Source organism: Aureobasidium melanogenum (assembly GCF_000721775.1).
Source record: "Aureobasidium melanogenum CBS 110374 unplaced genomic scaffold scaffold_31, whole genome shotgun sequence".
Classification (NCBI taxonomy): domain Eukaryota; kingdom Fungi; phylum Ascomycota; class Dothideomycetes; order Dothideales; family Saccotheciaceae; genus Aureobasidium; species Aureobasidium melanogenum.
Genome location: NW_024470083.1, coordinates 202,400 through 222,809, shown reverse-complemented (window position 1 = coordinate 222,809; position 20,410 = coordinate 202,400). Strand labels below are relative to the sequence as shown.

At 50.4% G+C, this 20,410-nt stretch overlaps 7 protein-coding genes across 7 annotated transcripts; 1 reads left to right on the top strand and 6 right to left on the bottom strand.

Moving 5' to 3' along the window:
• Window positions 1-824: 824 nt before the first annotated feature.
• Window positions 825-4,274, bottom strand: M437DRAFT_69915 (uncharacterized protein; the record flags this gene model as incomplete). The annotated part of the gene is made up of 1 exon (XM_041025372.1): window positions 825-4,274. The coding sequence occupies one exon, from the start codon at window positions 4,272-4,274 to the stop codon at window positions 825-827; it is 3,450 nt and encodes a 1,149-aa protein (XP_040875597.1).
• A 2,379-nt stretch (window positions 4,275-6,653) lies between these two features.
• M437DRAFT_78955 (uncharacterized protein) lies at window positions 6,654-8,774 on the bottom strand (the record flags this gene model as incomplete). Its single annotated transcript, XM_041027079.1, has 2 exons — window positions 6,654-8,207; window positions 8,259-8,774. The coding sequence occupies 2 exons, from the start codon at window positions 8,772-8,774 to the stop codon at window positions 6,654-6,656; spliced, it is 2,070 nt and encodes a 689-aa protein (XP_040875596.1).
• A 504-nt stretch (window positions 8,775-9,278) lies between these two features.
• M437DRAFT_59055 (uncharacterized protein) lies at window positions 9,279-9,524 on the bottom strand (the record flags this gene model as incomplete). The annotated part of the gene is made up of 1 exon (XM_041023511.1): window positions 9,279-9,524. A coding segment is annotated over one exon (246 nt), but the record flags the coding sequence as incomplete, so codon positions are not given.
• Window positions 9,525-11,491: 1,967 nt separating this feature from the next.
• M437DRAFT_59138 (uncharacterized protein) lies at window positions 11,492-13,288 on the top strand (the record flags this gene model as incomplete). Its single annotated transcript, XM_041023528.1, has 4 exons — window positions 11,492-11,960; window positions 12,010-12,160; window positions 12,222-12,657; window positions 12,710-13,288. The coding sequence occupies 4 exons, from the start codon at window positions 11,492-11,494 to the stop codon at window positions 13,286-13,288; spliced, it is 1,635 nt and encodes a 544-aa protein (XP_040875594.1).
• Window positions 13,289-13,517: 229 nt separating this feature from the next.
• Window positions 13,518-17,475, bottom strand: M437DRAFT_59090 (putative ABC multidrug transporter; the record flags this gene model as incomplete). Its single annotated transcript, XM_041023518.1, has 5 exons — window positions 13,518-13,866; window positions 13,929-15,242; window positions 15,302-16,142; window positions 16,174-17,296; window positions 17,353-17,475. The coding sequence occupies 5 exons, from the start codon at window positions 17,473-17,475 to the stop codon at window positions 13,518-13,520; spliced, it is 3,750 nt and encodes a 1,249-aa protein (XP_040875593.1).
• Window positions 17,476-18,528: 1,053 nt separating this feature from the next.
• M437DRAFT_88535 (uncharacterized protein) lies at window positions 18,529-18,921 on the bottom strand (the record flags this gene model as incomplete). The annotated part of the gene is made up of 1 exon (XM_041028854.1): window positions 18,529-18,921. One exon carries the CDS (start codon window positions 18,919-18,921, stop codon window positions 18,529-18,531), a length of 393 nt encoding a protein of 130 aa, XP_040875592.1.
• A 566-nt stretch (window positions 18,922-19,487) lies between these two features.
• On the bottom strand, window positions 19,488-19,712 carry M437DRAFT_30252 (uncharacterized protein; the record flags this gene model as incomplete). The annotated part of the gene is made up of 1 exon (XM_041019177.1): window positions 19,488-19,712. A coding segment is annotated over one exon (225 nt), but the record flags the coding sequence as incomplete, so codon positions are not given.
• Between the last annotated feature and the right edge of the window lie 698 nt (window positions 19,713-20,410).

The following is a 20,410-nucleotide window of genomic DNA, read 5'->3' as shown; positions in this document are numbered from 1 at the left end:
AATGGAGATTCTAGACGGCCCTTTTCCAGTGGCCACTTTCCGACCGTTGTATTGGCGATACGCCTTGCTGAATAATGCGTGATATTGTTTCGTGGTTAGTTATTACGCTCTGTCGGTAGGTCAGCTTCGAGATTGGGGCATGCGATAAGGCTGTGCTCATAACTTCTCTCGAGTCCGGCAAAGGGTAGACTACATACTATAGAAAGGCACGATTTCTTCAGAAGCAGAGGCGTGTTCACTAAGAGACGATAAGTTGTCGAATCTCGGTGGGCACTATCGGGCTTCCTGGAGTATCCTGCATCCTCACAGCTACACGTGTTACAGACTTTAGCATCGGAGAGGAATTGATTTCACCTTGACATGCATGTCGTCTTTGATGAAGCATGATTGAAGCGCGGCTTCGTGGAGCCTCCCATGTGAGAACCGACAGCTGTCATCATACAGCACAACAATTCCTCAAACATCAGTCTATTACTCAACCCCAGTCTGCATCCTCATGTGAAACAAAAGTCATCGAGTATGTGAAAAAGGGTTTCGATAGAGATGATCGCGTTGTTGTCTCAAGCAGATTGGTGCTTCGTGTCGCGTGTCGGAAAGATTGCGACATGTCGGCAAAACCTGCCGCTCGATCAATGACAGCTTGGCATTCGGACACAGGACTCGTGAGCTAACCGCATACTTGATTGAGAACGATTGGAGCTACAAAATCAACAGAAACTAATTGCCAAAAAGCTTGATTGAAGAAGAAAAATAATCAGACTATTACATTAGGGGTCAGAAGAAGATAAACGAAGATAAGAGAGTGGCTCAGGTATTTTCTTCCTCTATTTGGCACCTTGAGCGTGGAAAAAACCGAGGTTGGCGCGACGCCTCATAGTCGAGTTGAAAGATGCTTCCTGAAGGCCAGATGAAGGTCGAGAGCTTGACAAAGAAGTGCTGGTCGAGTTGGTCATTTGGAAGGGTGCGCTGCTGGATGAACTTGACACGGATGGAATGGTGCTTGATTGCTGAGCGGATGACGTGCTGTTGCTCATGACAGACATTGTGCTGCTCAATGAGCTAGAAAGAGTAGCTGAGCTGAGTGACCCAGTGCCAGTAGGTCCAGTTGTAGCTGTGCTGTTACCCATCGTATAGAAAGCACTGGGGCTGGAGGAGGATGTGGCTGAAGCACCTGAGGCAGTTGGTCCAGCCGAGGCAGTGGTAGTAGAATTGCCCATGGTGTAGATCGCAGAGGATGAGCTGAGGAGAGAGGAAGCTGTCATACCACCGGTAGACACTACTACAGAAGATGTCGTATTGCTGCTAGAGAATGGAGCACTGCTGGAAGTGGTGTATGGGATTGATGAGGTAGTAGAATTGCTAGCGGAGAAAATAGACGAGGGTTCGGCAGTGCTGGAAGCGCCAGTACCAGTAGATATGGTGGTACTGTTGCCCGTTGTGAAGACAGCAGAGCTAGATGAGCTCTCAACAGAGGGAGTGGTCATGGTTCTGTTGCTCGAGAGAGAAGCTGCAGAGCTAGAAGAGCCGAAAGCAGACGATGTAGTCATACCCGCTGATGCAGTTGGTCCGGAAGTGCTAGTTGCATTGCCAGTAGGGAAGATGGCCGAGGTGCTCAAGAGAGAAGAGCCAGTAGAACTGCCAAGACTTGTGGTGCTGTTTCCTGATGCGGGTGGCAATGAGCTGGCGGAACCAACGACGGAGGAAGTGGCTGAGCTTGAGAAAGACGAGACGGAAGAGCCAACAACAACTGACGACGAGACAAAAGCGCTTGATGAAAGCGATGCGCTGGACGAGGTCATTAACGCAGTTGCAGACGATGAAGATGCTCCAGCGGAGGAAGATGTAATGCTAGCAGAGGTAGGTGCAGCAGATGAAGAAGCAGAGGACGAGGTCATGGTTGCAGTAACGCTGTACTGAGAGCTCGAAGCGGCAGCTTGTTGAGCGGTAGCAACGAAGATAGCAGCAAAGGCATTGGGGTTACGGGTAGTGCCAGTGATGATGCTGAAAATGGTACACTGGCCGCCACTGAAGAAGTTGGCACCCTTGCATCCGGAGTAACGATCACAGAATCTGAGACAAGCGCGAAGGGATGGTGCAAAAGCACGCTTCTTCAACTTGCTTCCGGTAATCTCATTGCCGTCATCATCGAGGGTAATGCTGGAAGTATCGAAAGTCTGACCCGTGTATGCAGAGCCTCCAGTGACAGCATAGACGGTGCCTGAGTCGCTTGAGCATTGCTGGCTTGCATTCGCGCTGGAGTCAGCGCAAGATGGAAGAGGCTCGTTAGAAACCTCTAGGGAAGGCGCTGTTGTAGGTGCTGCTGCAGCTGTTGTACCATTGGACGATCCCGAGCCAGTGCTGGAACTAGCAGCGCTGATACTGGCACTTGGAGCCGAAGTGATGGCTGCTGAAGAGCTTGAGCCCGAGGAGACAGATTCAGTTGAGGTTGCAGAAGATGACTGGACCGAGGACGAGGTATCTGAGACCGACTGGGTCGAAGTGCCTGAGGCCGACTGAGTTTTGGAGCTAAGAGATGAAAGAGCGGAGGTATCAGAGCTTGCAGTGGACTGGGACGAGGTGCCGGAACCTTGGGAAGATGAGGCAGCGGCGGAAGAGCTGAGGCTGGATTGCGATGTAGATGATGCAGAAGAGACTGCCGAGCCTGACTGGGATGCAGAAGGAACAGCTGAGCCTGATTGAGACGCGGAAGACACAGTCGAGCCTGATTGAGATGCAGAAGTTGCCGAGCCCGATTGAGATGCGGGAGAGACGGTCGAGCCTGATTGCGATGCCGTCTGAGACATGGAAGAGCCGGACTGCGAAGCAATAGAAGATGTGCTCATGCTGGCACTCTCAGTGGAAGATCCAATCACCGTAGATGAGGAGCCGGATGAAACGTTTGTAGCTCCAGATGTCGAGGCTGCGCCACTAATGTCACTGCTTGCTGAGCCTGAAGATGCGGTCGAAGAAGACTGGACAGCAAGTCGGGAGGTGGCGATAGCGAAAACGATCTCGCTTTGAGCGTGTCGACTGCTCTGGTCAATGTCACTGAAGTACGAGCAGGCGGATGTATCAGTGTTGAACGAAGTCGCCACGCAGAGGGACGAGCCAGCGCAGGCGTTCAGACAGGTCGAGAGTGTGTTGACAGCTTGTCTCTTGGCATTGATGCTGAGAGGAGTACCGTTGTAGTTCAAGCCCTTCTGAACCAAGAAGTTGATGCCATCAGTAGCGGTCTGGTATGAGGTAGCAGCAGAAGATGTGCCTGGAGGGTTGATTGCCGAGGTGGCACTACCACTGACGGCAGCAGAGGAAGAGCCAGATGCGACTGACCCAGACGAAGAGCTGAGGGCACCGCTAGTGATGGCAGCTGAGCCAGAAATAGAAGCAGCGGATGATGCTGCAACGCTTCCAGTGGAAGATGCAGCAGTGTTCTCAGTGATTGTGGTGCCAGCGAGAGTCGTGGTGGCTCCAGGAACAAAGATCGTAGTAGGCTTAGTGCAAGGGCAGTTGGTAATGACGGTCGGTCCAGGTACAACTACTGTAGACCCCTCGATTACAACTGTCTCACCTCCGGAGCAACTCATAGACTCAGGGTAGATGTCACTGGTGGTGTAGCTTCCACCGACGGTCAGAGTTCGAGCTTTGGTGCAAGGACAATCATAAATAGTAGTAGCTTGGGTGGCCACGATAGTCTCTCCAGAGACAATGACAGTCTCCCCCGCGCTACACGAAACGCTGGAGGGGTATACGACGTCCGTGGTGTAGACAGCTCCAGCGGTCAAGACGGAGGTAGAACCTTCGTAGATGGTGACAGTCTTTCCGTCGACGACAGTGATTGTACCTTGCTCATTGTTCGAACCTTGAGAATTGCTAGAGCCATTGGCAGAGCCCTGAGGACTGCCAGACCCACTGCCAGAGCCGTTGACAGATCCGCTACCAGATCCAGAGCTGGAGCCAGAGCCGGAGCCAGAGCCGGAGCCAGAGCCAGAGCCAGAGCCATTGCTCAATGCCTGACTGGGATTGGGCACAGCAGAACGACTAACAGTGGCTGTGGCAGCGACAGCGTTGTCGTTGCCGCCATATTTGACATCGACACCTAAAGTGTAGGGTGAAGCGTTGCAAGAAGCAGCACAAAGAGAGACAACGGCCGTGGGACACGCTGTGATAGTCGACCAAGATGTGCTTGTGATAGTGAAGGTCTGGACAGAGCCAGGAGAAGCTGCCACAAGTGCAGCAGGGCCCAGAAGGCCAAGAGCAAGCAAAGAACGAGTCATATTAGTATAAAGAACGACGAACGACGAAACGAGTGTGGGAGGAGGGCGAGGGGCTCCTGAATTGCCTGTCAAAATCTCCTTGACTTGTGGAGCAAAGAAGAAGACGCAGCTTATACTTTATATATTGCTCTCAAGAAACCACCATTCTCCCAACAAGGAGTGTGCCCAGCATGATATACGATGGTTCATAGAACGGTATAATTGCATTGATTCTTCAGCTGTCTTCGTGGAGATTGTTTCAAGGAGTAGGGATACAGAAGGCTAACAATGGTGTAGCAACGAGAGAGCTGAGGCTGTTGCTGAACAATACGGTATGTCTAGGACGTTTTGTAACGGCGAGCTGTCGAACGATATGTTGTACAGGAGGCATCATTGCCGAGTACGACAAACTATAGACATCTGATGGGATTCCCTTGATAGCAAGAGTATGATGTGCAACACGGCCACAAATGGCTACAAAATCAATCTCGGTCAACTCATGGCGCTGAGTGTAGTCTTGCAGAAGGATCAATCACTCGTCGAGAGAGTCGTGTTCATCGAACGCGACTGAGGTGACGTGCGCAAATGGGAAACGGAATTCACGAACCTTCGGCATTTTCAGCTCTTGCTGGTGAACCTTAAATCCTTCATCGGCAGATACGGGCCCTAACGTTACCTCAACTGTCCATTTGCAGGCCAGGCACATCGCACTATGAACAAGCCATTCTGACCACAAGGTCAATATTTAGCTTGTACTCCGGATCCCTATGCCCCAATCCGCACGAAAAGGGGAAGCGTAGAGAATCCGACGAATGATCACACTGATGAAGCAAAGCCACCCCTCCGAACAACCTTGGCGGAATCAAATGTAAGCAACCCAGCACGATCGGACGTACGAGCTTTACAGTCAAACAAATTCACTTCGATCTGAGCAATCATCTTCCAGGATTCGATGGAAAGATATGTTCTGGCCGCAACTCGATCCAATCCTTGACATCACCATTGCGATTCTTGGTGAATCAGAAACTCAGATCCCGTCGAGCAAGTACGGAGTCGAAATGAGCCATCAATGCATCGAATTCAGTGATGAAATATGCTCTGACTATCATGATTGCTTCCACAAGGAGAAATATGGAACCTTTCATCATTTTATGACAAACGACCAGTACGAAAGCTGGATCGTGGACGACATCAGGGAATCAATAAGTTGCTGACAGACACTACATCAAAAGACTTGCTTCACCAGGAACCAATTCATATTGTAATCCTCCATCACATATACTGCCTCTCTCGTGATGGCTACTGTCAAAGCATAGCTGCAAAAATGCACAATATCATCGCGAAAGATCATGGTCTCCACAGAGAGCGCTTCTCAAACGCTGTGCCTGCGACGAGACTTGTCAGACGGAGGCCGAAAGAGTCTTGCGCGAGTGTGAGGGCGCTCGTCTTCTTCTTCGTCTTCGCTGTTGTTTCGGCGATGGACAGCACCTGCAACTCTGGCAGGGTCTCTTCTGTTGCCCGAGGGCGGGTCTTGACTGCCCGATGGCTGGACTTGATTGCCCGAAGGCGGATCGTTGTAATCATCGACAACGGGATCGATGTTGCTGTCGATGCCCGTGTCAGGGGCGGGATACTGAGTTGTTCATCTTCCAGACCATCAAGGGTCTCAATACCCCGTTTCTTTGTCCATGTCTCTCCTGTGAGAGAGACTGTTACAGCGCAGCTGCAGAAATGCACAATATCTTCGTAAAAGAACATGGCTTCCACAGACAGCACCCAAGAAACACTGTGTCTGTGGCCAGACTCACGTTTGATTTACGACTCTGCATTTCTGTAGTGTATAGATACGTATACTCGGGATGGAGAAAGGGTCCTTCGCAAGGTTGGCTTTGACCTTGCACTCCCTTCCCAGCTCTCCAGGTGAGAAAACGTGCCACAGTATAACCATAGATATGCACAATACTTTTATAGAAAGATACGAAGCCCACGGAGAAAACTCATCCAAGGCTATCTCTGTGGCCAGACTCGCATATGAATCGCAACTGTGCATTTTCCACAGCGTAGAACAACGTACACTCGGATTGGAGAAATGATCACTCAAGCAACATGTAGTACACCTTCTATGCATTACTCAACTCAATCGTACTCTGCGGTTCAAAGAAAAAGCGAAGGCACACGTTTGAAGCGGCAGAGCGAAGGATAAAATGATGGAAAGCTACCAGTGTATGGAACAATATATAAAAAGGGTATCGAAACAGGTATAAGAATGAAGATGATCAAGAAGATTCGAAAACAAGCTCGAAAAGCCGAAGAAAATGTCAAAAAATAAGCAATGCCAACAGAACGAAAATAAATGGCAAACCACATCGAAAAGAGCGATCCCTAGCAGAAAATTGCACCTCATTTCTCGAGATCTTCTCCCTCAAGAACTCTCCTTGCTTCATCAAGGCGTCGCCTCAGCCACCTTCTCCTCTCTTCACCTCCAGCACCAAGCTGCAATTCTCCGACCACCTCTCGCAAGCTCTCGACCAGAGTGTAGACCAGAGCTTCATCTTTACTACCCAAGCTCTGCCCTTTGGCAGGATCAAGTAGAGCGGCAACAGCCATAGTGGTGGCAGAAGGAGAGATGGAGATGTATTGTTGGCCCTGTTGTGCAGAGGCTGGAGTGTAGGTGGGTGGCAGGGCAGGACTTGGAAGAGCTGCTTGAATGGACGGATGGCTTCGACTTCGACTGGGCGGTTTCGTCAGATCGGTGTGGATGGAACCCGCAGAAGTGGAGCGGGAAAGCCATTGAGCGATGGAGGCTTGATGGCCTTCGTCGGCAGTCTCAAAGGTAGCAATCGTAGCAAGAGACTCGGCTGACAGACCTCGTCGGTGCTGCATACGGGAGGGGAGTGTGACTTCTTCGATATGGCGCAGTGCTTCTGGCGTTTCAGGGGTTGGCGGAGGTTGTGATTCTTGGTTGTCTTCGGCACCCGTGGTAGGTATATCTTGGTGGACAGAGTACGCGCGAGCGGTCAAGCAGGAGTCGGAAGAGCTCAGTGAAGTGCTGCGGGCGGGGCGGGTAGGGGTATTGGGCTCGAAACTGCCCGTCGCAGAATGAAGGAAGAACTTGGAGTAGTCAAAGGCGTCATCGCGATCTTCATGACGGGGGCCGGACACAAATGGAGACGATTCAGGCGCATCCTCGTAGAGGCTTGTAGAATTCGAGTGGTCGGTTGTTGTTGTGGTCGGCGTAGAGGTGCGATCTGTGCTGCCTGAGTCCGAGTGCGGGAGTGTGTAGTTGTCGTCGTCTTCATCTTCCTCATATACCACCTCTTGCTCTGGTACAAAGTCGTGATCATCATCGTCGTCAATAGTCTCGGCAGACACCCAAGCACCTGGAACGTTGCTTGCCTTTGTGATGTGGACGAGTCTCGGTCTGGGCGAGTCTGCGATGACGGGAGAGGTTTCGGCATCGTTGAAAGGACAGGTCTCTCGCAAGTTCTGCGTGCTCCTTCTCCTCATGTTCTCCTCTTGTGCCCTCTCTTTCAGTGTGGAGATTCTGCCTCTCAGTTGCATCATCTGCTCGCGCAAGTTGTGTGCCGATGTCTGACTTCGTACGCTCTGCTCTTCGGAGACTGTGTCGAGCTGGGGATCAGGGCTCAGCGGGCTGCGAGGGTAGCGCAATAGCTCGGAGCTGCGAGACGGGCGGACAGGGTTGTTCGTCCATGAGGGAGACGAGTTGATGTTCAAGGACATGTAGCGGCGCTCTTCAGGTTGTTGGACATCCGAGTCGCTGAGCACACGCATGTGCTGGGCATTGGAGGTGTGAGGGTTGTGCGGAAGGTAGCGAGGGCGCGAGAAGGAGGTGTTGCGTACGGGACCGGTGGTGAGAGAGGTGGCGCGCTTGAGGTTGGCAGCTGTCAGGGGAGTGACAATCTCGCGGGCTCCTCGTAGGTTCTGGTCCATGGCCTGTGGCATGTCAGCTTATGCGGTACAGCCTCAGGTGCGTTGTGGACATACATTGAGGCGCTTCTTTGCATTGGCGAGAATGAGCTCGGCGCGCATGAGGGTGACATTGGACTGCTCCGTCTTCAGAAGGTCGCCGTAGGACAACTCGCTGGGCGTGTCAATGTCAAAGTCGTCCTCGTCCAGCGTCTCGGTATCCGAGTCCAAGCTCGACTCGAATCTGGGGATTTGCATGTGCTCAAGGTCGTCTGTGAGGATGCTGCTGGCGGCATAACTCAGTCGTCGGTCGTCCCATGGTTGATTGTCGACATTGAGGGTTGGCGAGGAACCAGAGCTGTGCAGCGGCGATTGCGACGGAGCTCGGAGACTCGGTCGCGACTTCCTCTTGTTCCCCAGCGTCTTGGTCGTTTGCGCCTGCAGGTACGACGGCGACGGCGGCACTTCAGTCTCGTGCCCCGACTCGTCTACCACATCCAGCACGAACGTGTTTGGCAGCACCATGTCCGGGTTTGTGAGAGTTGGCGACGGCGGTGCCGGTAGCGGCTTTTCATGCGTGCTCTGCACATTCATTGTTGTTTTGTTTGTGTGGAGATACATGGCCGCTCATGCATATGCACCTTCCTTGTCGCTGTCTGACGTCCTTGGGTCCACCATGCACGACGGCCGATCGAGTGCAGCGCCCAGCTAGAGTTTTGTTTCCATCAAAAGGCCCAGCCGCTCCAGCCTCCAAAGACACATCCTGGGGGCCGGCCGCGAAACCGCCCAAACCATTGCCGTTGCCAAAAAGAGTCCGCCCGCCCAGACCCGCCCATGAAACTTTCTGGAGAAAGCTTCAAGACATGTGGTCCGTGGGAGACAGATCCAATCAGAAGAGCTGGAGCCTCATCTCGGAAATCATGAATTTCGACCCCTGTCAATCATCCATATCGCTCTGACTATTCTGTATCGCTCTCCTGTGATATGTAGAAAATGCAGATACTCTACAGAAAGTGTTTGTGATAAACCGGGTACCTGTTCCTATACACGGCCGTTGCATATATACGATGGCCCACCAACGGCCAGCTCGCATACACTTTATTGACGAACTGCTCTAGTCTTTCTCTCCATGTACGTTCGTGATTCCACCTTGTCTATTCCATACTGACTCAAGTCAATCTCTTCGATCGACACAACCTCGAATCCAAATTTCTTGTATAACTTCGCTCCCATCAGAGACGCTTGAAGGTACATGTCCAGTCCTGCCTCGTCGGCTTTTTGAGTACCTTTCTCAAGCAACATGTGTGCTGCTCCACGCTTTCGGTGTGATGGATGTGTTGCGAGATATGCGAGATCTGTAACTCCTATAGATTAGTTGCCTGCCTGACTCTCTCCTCTTGACATGAATCATTCACGTACGCGCATGCGGTCTGCCCGCAAAATTCTCTTGCGCGAACTCATTCGACTTCTTGTTAAGCCATGTGAAAAACTCGAGCAGCTTCTTTGGTGGAGGTTCCTCGCCTTCCACAGGAGTATCCTGGTATGCCTCGCCTTCATGATATTGGAACGAGAATTTTGCGACCGAAATCATTTCATTGATGTCAGTGTCAACAACCTTCCAGAATGTTTCTGCATGGTGCTCCATGCCATTTGAGATGAAACGCTCGAATGAATATGTGATATCAATGCCTTCAGCTTCTTGAATCCTCCAGATGGCGTTGGAGATACCAACATCTTTCATGATGATGCGGTCCATTCTAGCGATGATGGGAATGTCTCCCTTGTCGACTTGTCGTATTTCCAGAGGCATCTTTGTCGCGTTTGTGAGATAATAAGTCAATTTTCGTCTCTCTGATGTTGTTATACAAGCTTGAAATCTGTCACGACTCACGGCTAATTTTGCGCCTATAATGCGGTGTCTCATTTCAGCTAGCTATTATTGGTAGCGACTTTTGATCAGGTGCGCTCCTTCATATAATACTCTTATCTGCTGATATCGCAGCTGGGCGACTGCTTTAATCCGCGTTCGCAACCTCTCCGTGTGCTCAAACTGTCAGCGAGAAGCTCTGGGAATGCACAATCTTTTTGCAGAATGCTATTCACAGAGACACTTGATTCAAGGTTATCTCGATGCTCAAGCCTGAACTCTAGAACACATTTGTGCATTCCATCAGCTTGTAATGTCTTTGTGCCTCGGCATGGAGAAAGCCATGTTGCGAGACGACGAGAAGCATCGCATGGAGTGCATACAACTTTGCTCTTCTCGCATGTTTTGAAGATCGCGTTCGGAGAATCGGCCGGTTTGATCAACATTCTGTTTGGTCGAGGTGCAGAATCGAACATGCACGCTCGATACGCTGGCAGATCAAAGTTTCAAAGATCGTCTCGTCTCCTCCACGATTGATCCTTCGTACAGATACGAAACCTCTTTCCAACACCAGCACAAACTTGATGGCTGCCGACCAAAAAGATAGCAATAGTCACAGTCATAGGGCTCTAGCCTTTATCGGTCCAGAATGCGATCGGAGAAAGCGGAATAGAATCGCGCTACTGTCAAAGATGCCCTGCAGAATCATGACGTTTGTCCACTCGGGTTCCCCATAGGTTTTTGCACGACAGTCCGTCTTCTGCAGCCACGCTGACAGGACCCATGCTTGTATCTTGCATCATGTCGTACCTACTGCAGCTCTCATCTTGTGGCAGGTCGTCTTTCGCGAGCGAGCCGCTGAGCATAAAAGATAGGAAGCAACCATGACACTTTTTTCCCGTGTCCAAACCCCAATGGCTGTATCGTAGGTTCACCAGCTCTCTTTACTCTTCTTGGCTTTTACAGGAAGGCTCGGATACACATAGTCCGGGTCGATCTCTAGGATCAAGTCTTCCAAGGTCTTCTTTCAACGCTGCCTGACCAACCTTTATACTGTGCAAGCGATATTCCTTGAGTATAGAAAATGCAAGACAGCAGCAATCCACATCGACGGCTGTCGAAGCGAAACCTCCCTTCGATTTTCAGAAGCGGAAGGAAGTCGCCAGGCATAGAATCCTCATTCAGTGCGACCAACATTCTACCCAGGAAGGTGCAACAACCGTCGAGCGTCGCTGCTGCATTTGACCCTCCGCCAGAACTTCCAGACATGCCTTCAACACGCGCGGGTTCAATCTCGCCAATTCAACCATCAATTTTCGATCCCGTCGAAGAAACGCAGGAGGAATATCACACCGAACCTACGACAGCGCCCAACTCTGGATCCACCGACGACCACGAATACTACGACCTCAAACCTCCTCCGCCCACCGTCTCGCACTCGAACATGGAACAAATTGGCATGCGCTTCTTCTCCGTCGACCACCTAAACGTTATTCTTCGCGACCATCAAGCATCCACCCGCTTTCATCGCTTCCTCACTCAGTACAGGCCATATACTCTGCCTTCCCTCGACAGTTATGTCGACACGCAAAAGGCTGTTGCTGCTATAGAATATGCCAACTCTCTTGCGGACAGTCTACCTTCTCTGACTGGCGACATACCGAGGCCTGCAGCTACCGTGGAAAAGAGCTTTGAAGAACGATCACATATGGTAGTGCAGGAGCTGGTGGATGATGCTCTGCCTGCCTACCTCACGCACCGCCTTGTACAGCTTGTGACTGACAGTCTCGTCAAAGAGATCACCGGTAATATCGCGCCAGTCCTACGTAATCTCATTCCTTCTCTGGCCGAGGTATACTGCATCAGCGACCCCTCGCTACCCGACAACCCCATTGTCTATGCCTCTGAAGGTCGTTTCACCCCACAACTCTTCCTTGGATTCACGTTACTGACTTTATACAGCCTTCTACGACATAGGAGGTTATCAGAAGGATTTCGTGATTGGCCGTAACTGCCGTTTCTTGCAAGGTCCAAAATCATCTTCCGCCACTGTACATCGATTGATAGAAGCTTTGAGAGCGGGCCAGGAGATCACCGAAACGATTCTGAATTAGTGAGTCTGAACTTTGATTCTGCTGCTTGACTTCACAATGTTTTCGCTGACCTGTTCGAAGCCGACGAGATGGCATACCCTTCATGAACCTCCTCATGATCGCACCGCTGTACGATAACAAAGGCCACGTGCGCTACTTTCTCGGCTGTCAGATCGACGTTACGCACCTGATTGAAGGCGGCAAAGGCATCGAGACATTCGAGAAACTTCTTGCCAACGATCGCGCTGAAGAACGATACCGTGGTCGGAGCAGCCGCAAGCCAACGCAGGTACTGGGAGAGTTGGGCCAAATGATGAACGATGACGAGCTGGATGCTGTTAATGTCCGCCAACGCAGCCGATCACGCAGCTCGACACCTGCTGGCTCTTCGCGCGTTGGTCCTGCTCCTATCAGGCATAACCGCAAAGTCTTTGGCATGGACGACTCTCTTGAACGTGGACTGTGGCCTCATCCTTCTCTTGGTCCATCTGGACGCCTGCCCGGTGTATACCAGAATGTGAGTGCTCCACATTCTCCTTCCTCTGTCAGACACTGACGCTCATCTGCAGTACCTACTCGTCCGGCCCTATCCATCTTTACGCATTACATTTACTTCTCCCGCTCTCCGAATCCCAGGCCTACTCCAGACAAAGTTCATGGACCGTATCGGAGGTCCACAAGAAGTCCGCGACGGCGTGCTCGACAGCCTTTCCCACGCAACACCCGTGACAGCAAAGATCTCCTGGCTCTCTTCACCAACACTACCTGACAGCCCTCGGCGCATCAGCATTGAAGGTAAACCTCGCTGGATCCACTGTACGCCCTTGCTCGGTAGCGACGACAAAGTCGGTGTCTGGATGATCGTCATGGTGGAACAGGAGCAAATCACAGGAAATCTCACAAGGCCGTCCGAACTTCCCAATACTTTCCCGTCGCCACCGCCGAATGTCATGGGCAGATCATCGCTGGACTCTCCTGTTAGAGGCGGAGAAGGAGCGAGAAGTCCAAGATTCAGACCTGAGACTGGGAAGTTGTATGCTGAGTATCTGCGCCGGGAGGGAAAGAGTCATGGACCTGAAGATGTGGCAATCAATGGCTCGTTGGGTAGTGGTAGCTTCAGGGAGGCGAGACCATTCCACGACTTTTGAGTGCCTGAGAGACGAACGAGAGCGTCTGCGTCGAGGGAATTTGGAGTGACCGGAGGACTTTCTGTTCATCTAGCCCTTGTCTGGAGGCAGTATAGTTGTATTTGTTGGGGTGTTTACCTGAGAGGTCAGAGAAAATGGTAGAGTAGAGGGCATTCATATCATGATCACCTATGTCTGTTTCCTTCGCTATCATTCAGTCTATCTCTTCGACCAATAGCACTTGTGGGATCTATTCCATGACCTGCGAGCTGACGAGCTCATAATATAGGCCTCCTCTAGCGACTAGATCAGCGTGACGACCAGATTCAACAATCTTGCCTGCGTCAAGCACATAGATACAATCAGCACCACGGACAGTACTCAAGCGATGTGCAACAGCAATCGTTGTCCGTTGCAGCGCCTTTACCATCAGAGTCTCGTGCACCAGGGCTTCCAAATTCGCATCTAGCGCCGATGTAGCTTCGTCAAGAAGCAAGATCTTGGGATGGCGGAGCAAAGCTTGTGCTATAGCGAGCCGCTGGCGTTGTCCGCCGCTGAGCATGCTACCCGCCGTTCCAACTTTGGTTGCAAGCCCGTCTCTATCGTTATAGGTCAGCATAGATTCACTAAGTCAGGGGGCGAAGTGGAATCGCTGTCTTACGGAAGAGATGCGATGAAATCATGGATGCGAGCTTCTCGGCACGCATCTAGCATGGCGCGCTCAGAGACAAACTCATCGGGTAGGGCATAAGCCAGGTTCTCGGCGATTGTCCCCGAGTACAGCGTGGGCTGTTGGCCAACAAATGATATGCAAGAGCGATGGTGGTTCACGTCCACCTTTGCAATGTCTTGGCCGTCAATCTTGATGCAGCCGCTCGTCGGATCGTAGAATCTTTCGATCAGAGACAACAATGTGCTCTTGCCACATCCGCTTGGGCCCACGATAGCAATGAATGAACCTGGTGGGATTTCCAAGTCCAGATCATCCAAGATCTTTCTGGCCGGATCCGAAGGATAGCTGAAGCTGACTTTTTGGAACTGTATCGCACCAAGCTGTTTCTCGTTCAAGGGCTGTGGACTAGTGCTTATGCTACTGTTGATTCTGCTTTTGGAGCTATAGAGAGCGTGAAGGTCGTAGCTGGCGTACATGGCTTTGCTTGCATCTGGCGCAAAGGTGAAGATGGAACCAGCGAGCTGCGAGCCTGCAACAACAGCAGTGTAACAAATATAGAATTGGTAAACAGTGTATTCTTGTGCAGCGATCAATGCTCCACCATATCTGAACGCGACTGCCGTACAAAGATAGACAACGGAGTGCGATGCAGCATAAAGGGCAGATGCCGCCAGCATTGATGACAGAGACTGATCAGTTTTATCCCTGAGAAGGCTGTTGTACTGGGAAACCGAAACACTTTCAAGTCCTAGTATCGCAATGGTTTTGACGTCTCGGACAAGTTCATTTGCATAGGCAGCAGCATCCTTGCCGCTCTGTCGTGACTTTGCATCGAAAACGGCAAGTATCTGCACTCGAAACCATCCGCAGGCCACGACGAATGGCACCGTTCCCGTGCAGAGTAAAGCTAGCTTCCAAGCGTTTACGAAAGCGATTAGCACACCGACTAGGATAGTTGTAATGAAGGTAAGTATTCCGCCCATCGTTGGGCCGCCGAGATTGATGAGTTCCTCTGTTGCAGTATTGAGTAGATACGTCAGTGCTCCGGTGGAATGATTGTTGCCATCGAAGAAGGACATGTCTTGAGACAAGATAGCATCGAAAGTCCGAGCCTTGAGACGTTGAGCCAGTGCGATTGTGGAACGTCCGAAAGCGAAGCCAACGCCCAACCACGATATCATTGCCACGGCGGCCATCAACAGGTAGAGATTTGTATAGTATGAGATATCAGCTTCGAGTTTTGGAAACTTGGATTTGGGTAGTGCGAATGCCTCCCAGATCCTGCTCATGATAATTGACTGTCTATTCGATTCTTGAGCATCAGAGATGTGACAGCGACCTCAGATTGTAACTTGACTTACATGGGATAACTGAGACCTGCCACAGCAGCACTGAAAAGCCCAGTGAAGAGCAATTGTGACTCTGGCTTGTTAAGCCTATACAAAAATTTCAAGGTCTGTCCGATACTAAACCTGGCTTGTGCGACTTGAGATTCGAGATCGCGCTCGCTGCCGTCGCATACTGCGTGAGCCTTCTCGTCAGGCTCGCCCATGGAATCATCATATTGGCTAGTCTCCTTCTCGAGATTCTTGTCAAGCTTGTTGCTCGACATGTTATACTTTTGCTGCATATTCATCTTCGTACGTTCTTTCAATTCCATGTCGTGATAGATGCCACCATTCGCAAGGAGCTGATCTCGCGAACCCTGCTCAACAACTTTACCAGCAGAGAAGACAACAATGTTGTCGGCATTATGGATGGTAGACAAGCGATGAGCAATGACTATCGAGGTTCGATGACCCATAGCCTTATCAAGAGCTTTCTGCACCAGTTCCTCTGATCTGGAGTCCAGGGCTGATGTAGCTTCATCTAAGAGTAGGATCGCAGGGTTTCTGACGATGGCCCTTGCAATTGCGATGCGCTGACGCTGACCACCGGAAAGCCGAGCGCCGCTCTCGCCAACAATGCTCTGGTAACCATCAGGCAGAGCCATGATAAAGTCGTGAGCATACGCATCTTTGGCTGCTGATATTATCCGATCTGAAACCTCCTTTTCTGAGAGAACGTTTTGGGTATGGATGAAACCATAACGAATATTCTCGTATATGGTTGTGTTGAACAAGCTTGGTTCTTGGCTTACAAAGCCTACATTTCGACGTAGCCAGCCCAGATTGAGGGCAGCTATATCAATCTTATCAAGAGCTGGTTTTTGGAGTTAGCAAGTATTGGTCACACCAAGGAGTGGCTGACTTGCTGATATGTCCGATAGTAGGATCGTAGAATCTTTCAATCAAAGCCAACACGCTACTTTTGCCACTACCTGAGGCACCCACCAAGGCAGTCTTCTTTCCTGCTGGACATTTGAAACTGATTCGATCCAAGACATGAACATTTGCTCTGGACGGATACGTCAAGCTCACTTCACGAAATTCAATATCACCGATTATCTCTGCTGGTTGCAACCCATGCATCGATTTTGGGTCCTGTGACGAGGATTGGGATATTGTTTCAAGGACATCCTTGGCGCTGGACATGCTAGCAATCAGAGTCTGAGCCGATGGGCCTACTCTTGCGATTGCGAAAGCTCCAATAACGCCTGCATAAGCGGCTGTGGTAATGTCAAACACCGAAACTTCTTCGCGCGTAAGAAGTACTGAGCCAGCCCAAAAGACTAAAGCATATAACAGACAAGGCATAGCGTTGGACCAAACGATGAAAATGCTAATGGTATGACGACCATCAAGATCCGGTCTCGAAGCAGCCTGGAGGTGGTCCGAGAACTTCCGCTGCAGGACATTTCTCAGGCCATATGCATGTACATGTTTAGTGGATGCGATAGCTTCTTGAGCTAGACTAGATGCACTGTCATAAATTCTGGTTGCAGCCTTGTGGTTTTTCACGGACGTCCGTCCTGCTATTGTGCTACTTATAATCATAGCAGCGAAGAAGGGTAACGTGAGGGCAGCCAACTTCCAGTGCATTGTGAACGTGATGAAGAATGCGGTCGCAAAGATAGCGAATGCACTGAGAGCAACTGAAAGCTTGCTTGATATGCCTTCCTGAATGATTCCTAGGTCGGTCATGATGCGATTCGAAGCACGTCCAGGAGCAAGCTGATCGTGGTAACTCATGTCTTGTCGGAGAATGGCGTCGAGATAAGCACATCGAAGGGCAGTGGCGATGCGCTCACCGCAGTGGTAGAAACCAGCAGTTGATGCAAAGACAAGAGTAAATATGGTGAGAGAAAGATACACGTAGAGGTTGGTAGCCTGTAAGACCGTCGATTCCAGATCTGTTGTAGTCGTACTCCCAGCAGAGAAGTCGTTCAGACCACTTACTAGCCGGCCTTGTATCACCTTGTGAATTATTAGAATTGCAGCCCTCAGATAGACACAAGGGTTCTGATGTTTACGGAAATGAGTGGGTTCATGGCGCCAGCGAGCAAAGCACCACAGGCACTGCTGTAGAGAACAGCCTTGTCGAAGGTGGATGCGTATCCAAAGATCGTTCGAGGTTTATTGGGCAATGATTCCATGCGACATGGCCACGAAAGGCCCCAGTGTCGGCGCCAGAGCACACCAGGCATCATCGTAGCGTTCTGTACGTAAGTGAGGGGGACTGAACAGCACCAGGTGAAAGATTGAAGCGCTCAGAAGCTATGTCTGTACGAAGAGATGATGCCGCTGCGGTAATAAGACACCTGAGTGGCTTCAGATTCGTTGATGCAGACCACGGATTCTGCTGGGACCATCAGACTGCAATCAGGATTTGACTAGCACTATATAACACCTGCCTGAAGTGTGCTAGCATCAGCGATTGAAAGCTTCGTCGACTGAATAACAAAGCTAAGATAACGACTATCCGGGGAATAATGCATACGAAGCCTTAATTCGCCGTATCACTGTATGATCTCGTAACCTTAACTTATCTATCTGTTCCATGCAGGTCCACGTATGCAAAGTTCGCATATTCTGCTAGATCATTTGGTGAACTTTATACTGAACAAGCTTCGACGGTCAACAAACAAGCCTCATGTATGCGCAGTGACAGGCCTTGGCTCCTCTTGTAAGTACGACATAAGGCACAATCAAGGGTTTACTTTATACCGGCAGAGACTCGAATCAAGGGACTCAAGATCTTGAGAGTCACGTCGCTTCGACAAAGTCTATTGACCCCGGAGAAAGCCTACAAAATTTCACCCCGAATACGGTGTGTCACAGACTGCGCCTGTGTTTGTCTCCATTTCTGTCGGTCTTGTCTATCTCTTCGATTAACAGTGATTTTGTGTCTTACTCTGTGCACTTCATCAAGTGATGAAGAGACTCAACACCGTTTACGGAGATTCCCTCGAATATCTATTACCACAATCGAATACAGGATCTATGTATTGTTCACTCCAACATACGAACTTAGCACCAAGTCTTGGGTACTCAAAGAACGGTGTGATCTACTCCCTGCGACTCATTTTGTTTTAGCGACGTTTTGTATGTAGATCTATAATGAGCAGACTGTATCTTGCTACGCAAGATCAAAACTTTCCACTATTCTTCTGTTCCGTTCGCTCAAGACCTCCGCATCCTTGGCCGGCTCAATCGTCCCGAAGTACTTCGTTGACTTCTTGAATCAGCTTGTCCACGTCCTCTATGATCTGTTTCTCTCCATCGCACACCATCCTCTCGAGCTTGGGCAAGACAATCTTTGTCATTGAAATCTCGTCCTCCACCACAATCTCATCAATGGCCAGATGTTTGAGATTGAGTTGATCCCTCAAGAAGCAAAGGAAATCGACAGTCGTGTGGTGGTCAAAGACATATGTGCAGAGTTGATGAAGCTTCAGGTCTTTCAGAAAATCGCTGTGGCCGTATAGAAAACGTTCGAGCTCTTCGAGTTCGACATATGATCTATCGATGGAGATGGACTCTAGCTGACTTGCTTGGATGGCGTGCCAAATAGCTCCATACGTGTTTTCGTCAAAATCCATGAGAGTACAGTCGTCAAGCGGTCCTCCTAGACAGTGCTCCGATACCTCAAGACGCGTGAACTGCGAGAGAATTTTCAACTTTGCGAGGGGTCCTTGTTTCTGACGAACGTGATGTGAATATCCACATGCAGCCCGTCTTTTGAGCTCATTGGTGGCAGAAATTTCGAAAGCGCATAGTCTTCATCCCAAACCAGCTGGTTCAGATTGTTAGAATAATCGGAGAGACATAGCTCCAGCGCCGTGAGTGGATATCCACTTTCAGCTCTGGCACCCAGTACTGCCCACAGAGTCCTGGTTCCATCAGCCCAATGTGCGTGAAAGTCTTGATACGAAGCGTCGAAAGCGTATCCTCGAAGTCTTGCTTTTTGATGCTGGAAGTCATCATAGATGCCTAAAGCGACCCGAGTGTTGTGGCATTTCTTGAGATTCTCCAGTACGACGGTCAACATCTTGATGTGGTGATCTTCGTCAAGGAATGCTCTGTGCATCGCTTCCTTCAGATCGTATTGGACGGCACGGTCGTTGTACTTGTCATGATTGACATCGCTTTTGCCCATCCGATAAGTACCGAAGGTGAGGCACTCAAGATGGCGTCCGAAAACTGGGTGTGCCGTGATATCGATCAATGCTTTCATGCTCTGATAAGTGAAAAGAAATCGTCGACAAGAGAAGAACGTGCTTGCGAATGGCTCGGTGGCAATCTGGTACATGAGTTTGGAAGCTGAACGCAAGTTCTTTAAGTCGGTAGGATGACATTCGGACACGATCATGTTGAGGACCTCATTGGGGAGGGTAAGATCGCGGGTCGGCCTGGTTGCTGAGACAGTGTTGGCGGTGTGCTCAATGCGCAGATCTGCGGCCGTTGCCATTCTGTATAGAGGGATGCAAAGATGACTGATGGGCGACTCGAAGTGCTCGAGGGCAAGGTTGATTATCTGTGTCGCGGAGGCGCAAGAGAAAGAAGTAGGTAAGTAGCTCAAGTGAACAAGAGCAGAGAAGAGCGGTGGTAAGAGCGAGACGGTCGCGTTCTTGAAGGAAGTAGTGAAGATGCCAAGTGAAAGGACGTTTCGAAAGAGACTGATCAGACTTGGATAAAGACAGAGTGCTGAAACAATTGTCTCGATCGACGCTGGAGATGAGTGAAAGAGAGAGCACTGAAATCACGACAACCTCTCGTTCAGCAGCGACGACTTCTGAATCTGGCGCAAGTCAAGAGAAGAAAGCCCGCAAAGAGTTGTTGGCCGAGTATACGCTGTAACAACAGCGAGTTGCGACTTCTTCACTTCTTTCCTGGTACTCCGTATAGCAGCGAGCAAGGATTTACACTACAAAAAGGCGCAACGGTCTTCGAAATCAGATGCGTGTCCACAGAGATCTAGTGAGCAGTCGCTTTTCAGTGGTCGCTGCTCTGTTTCCTGTTAGTATTGTGCATTTTTATAGTCATGTTGTACACACTTTACTGTAGCATACGAGAAGGCAGGACCGAGTG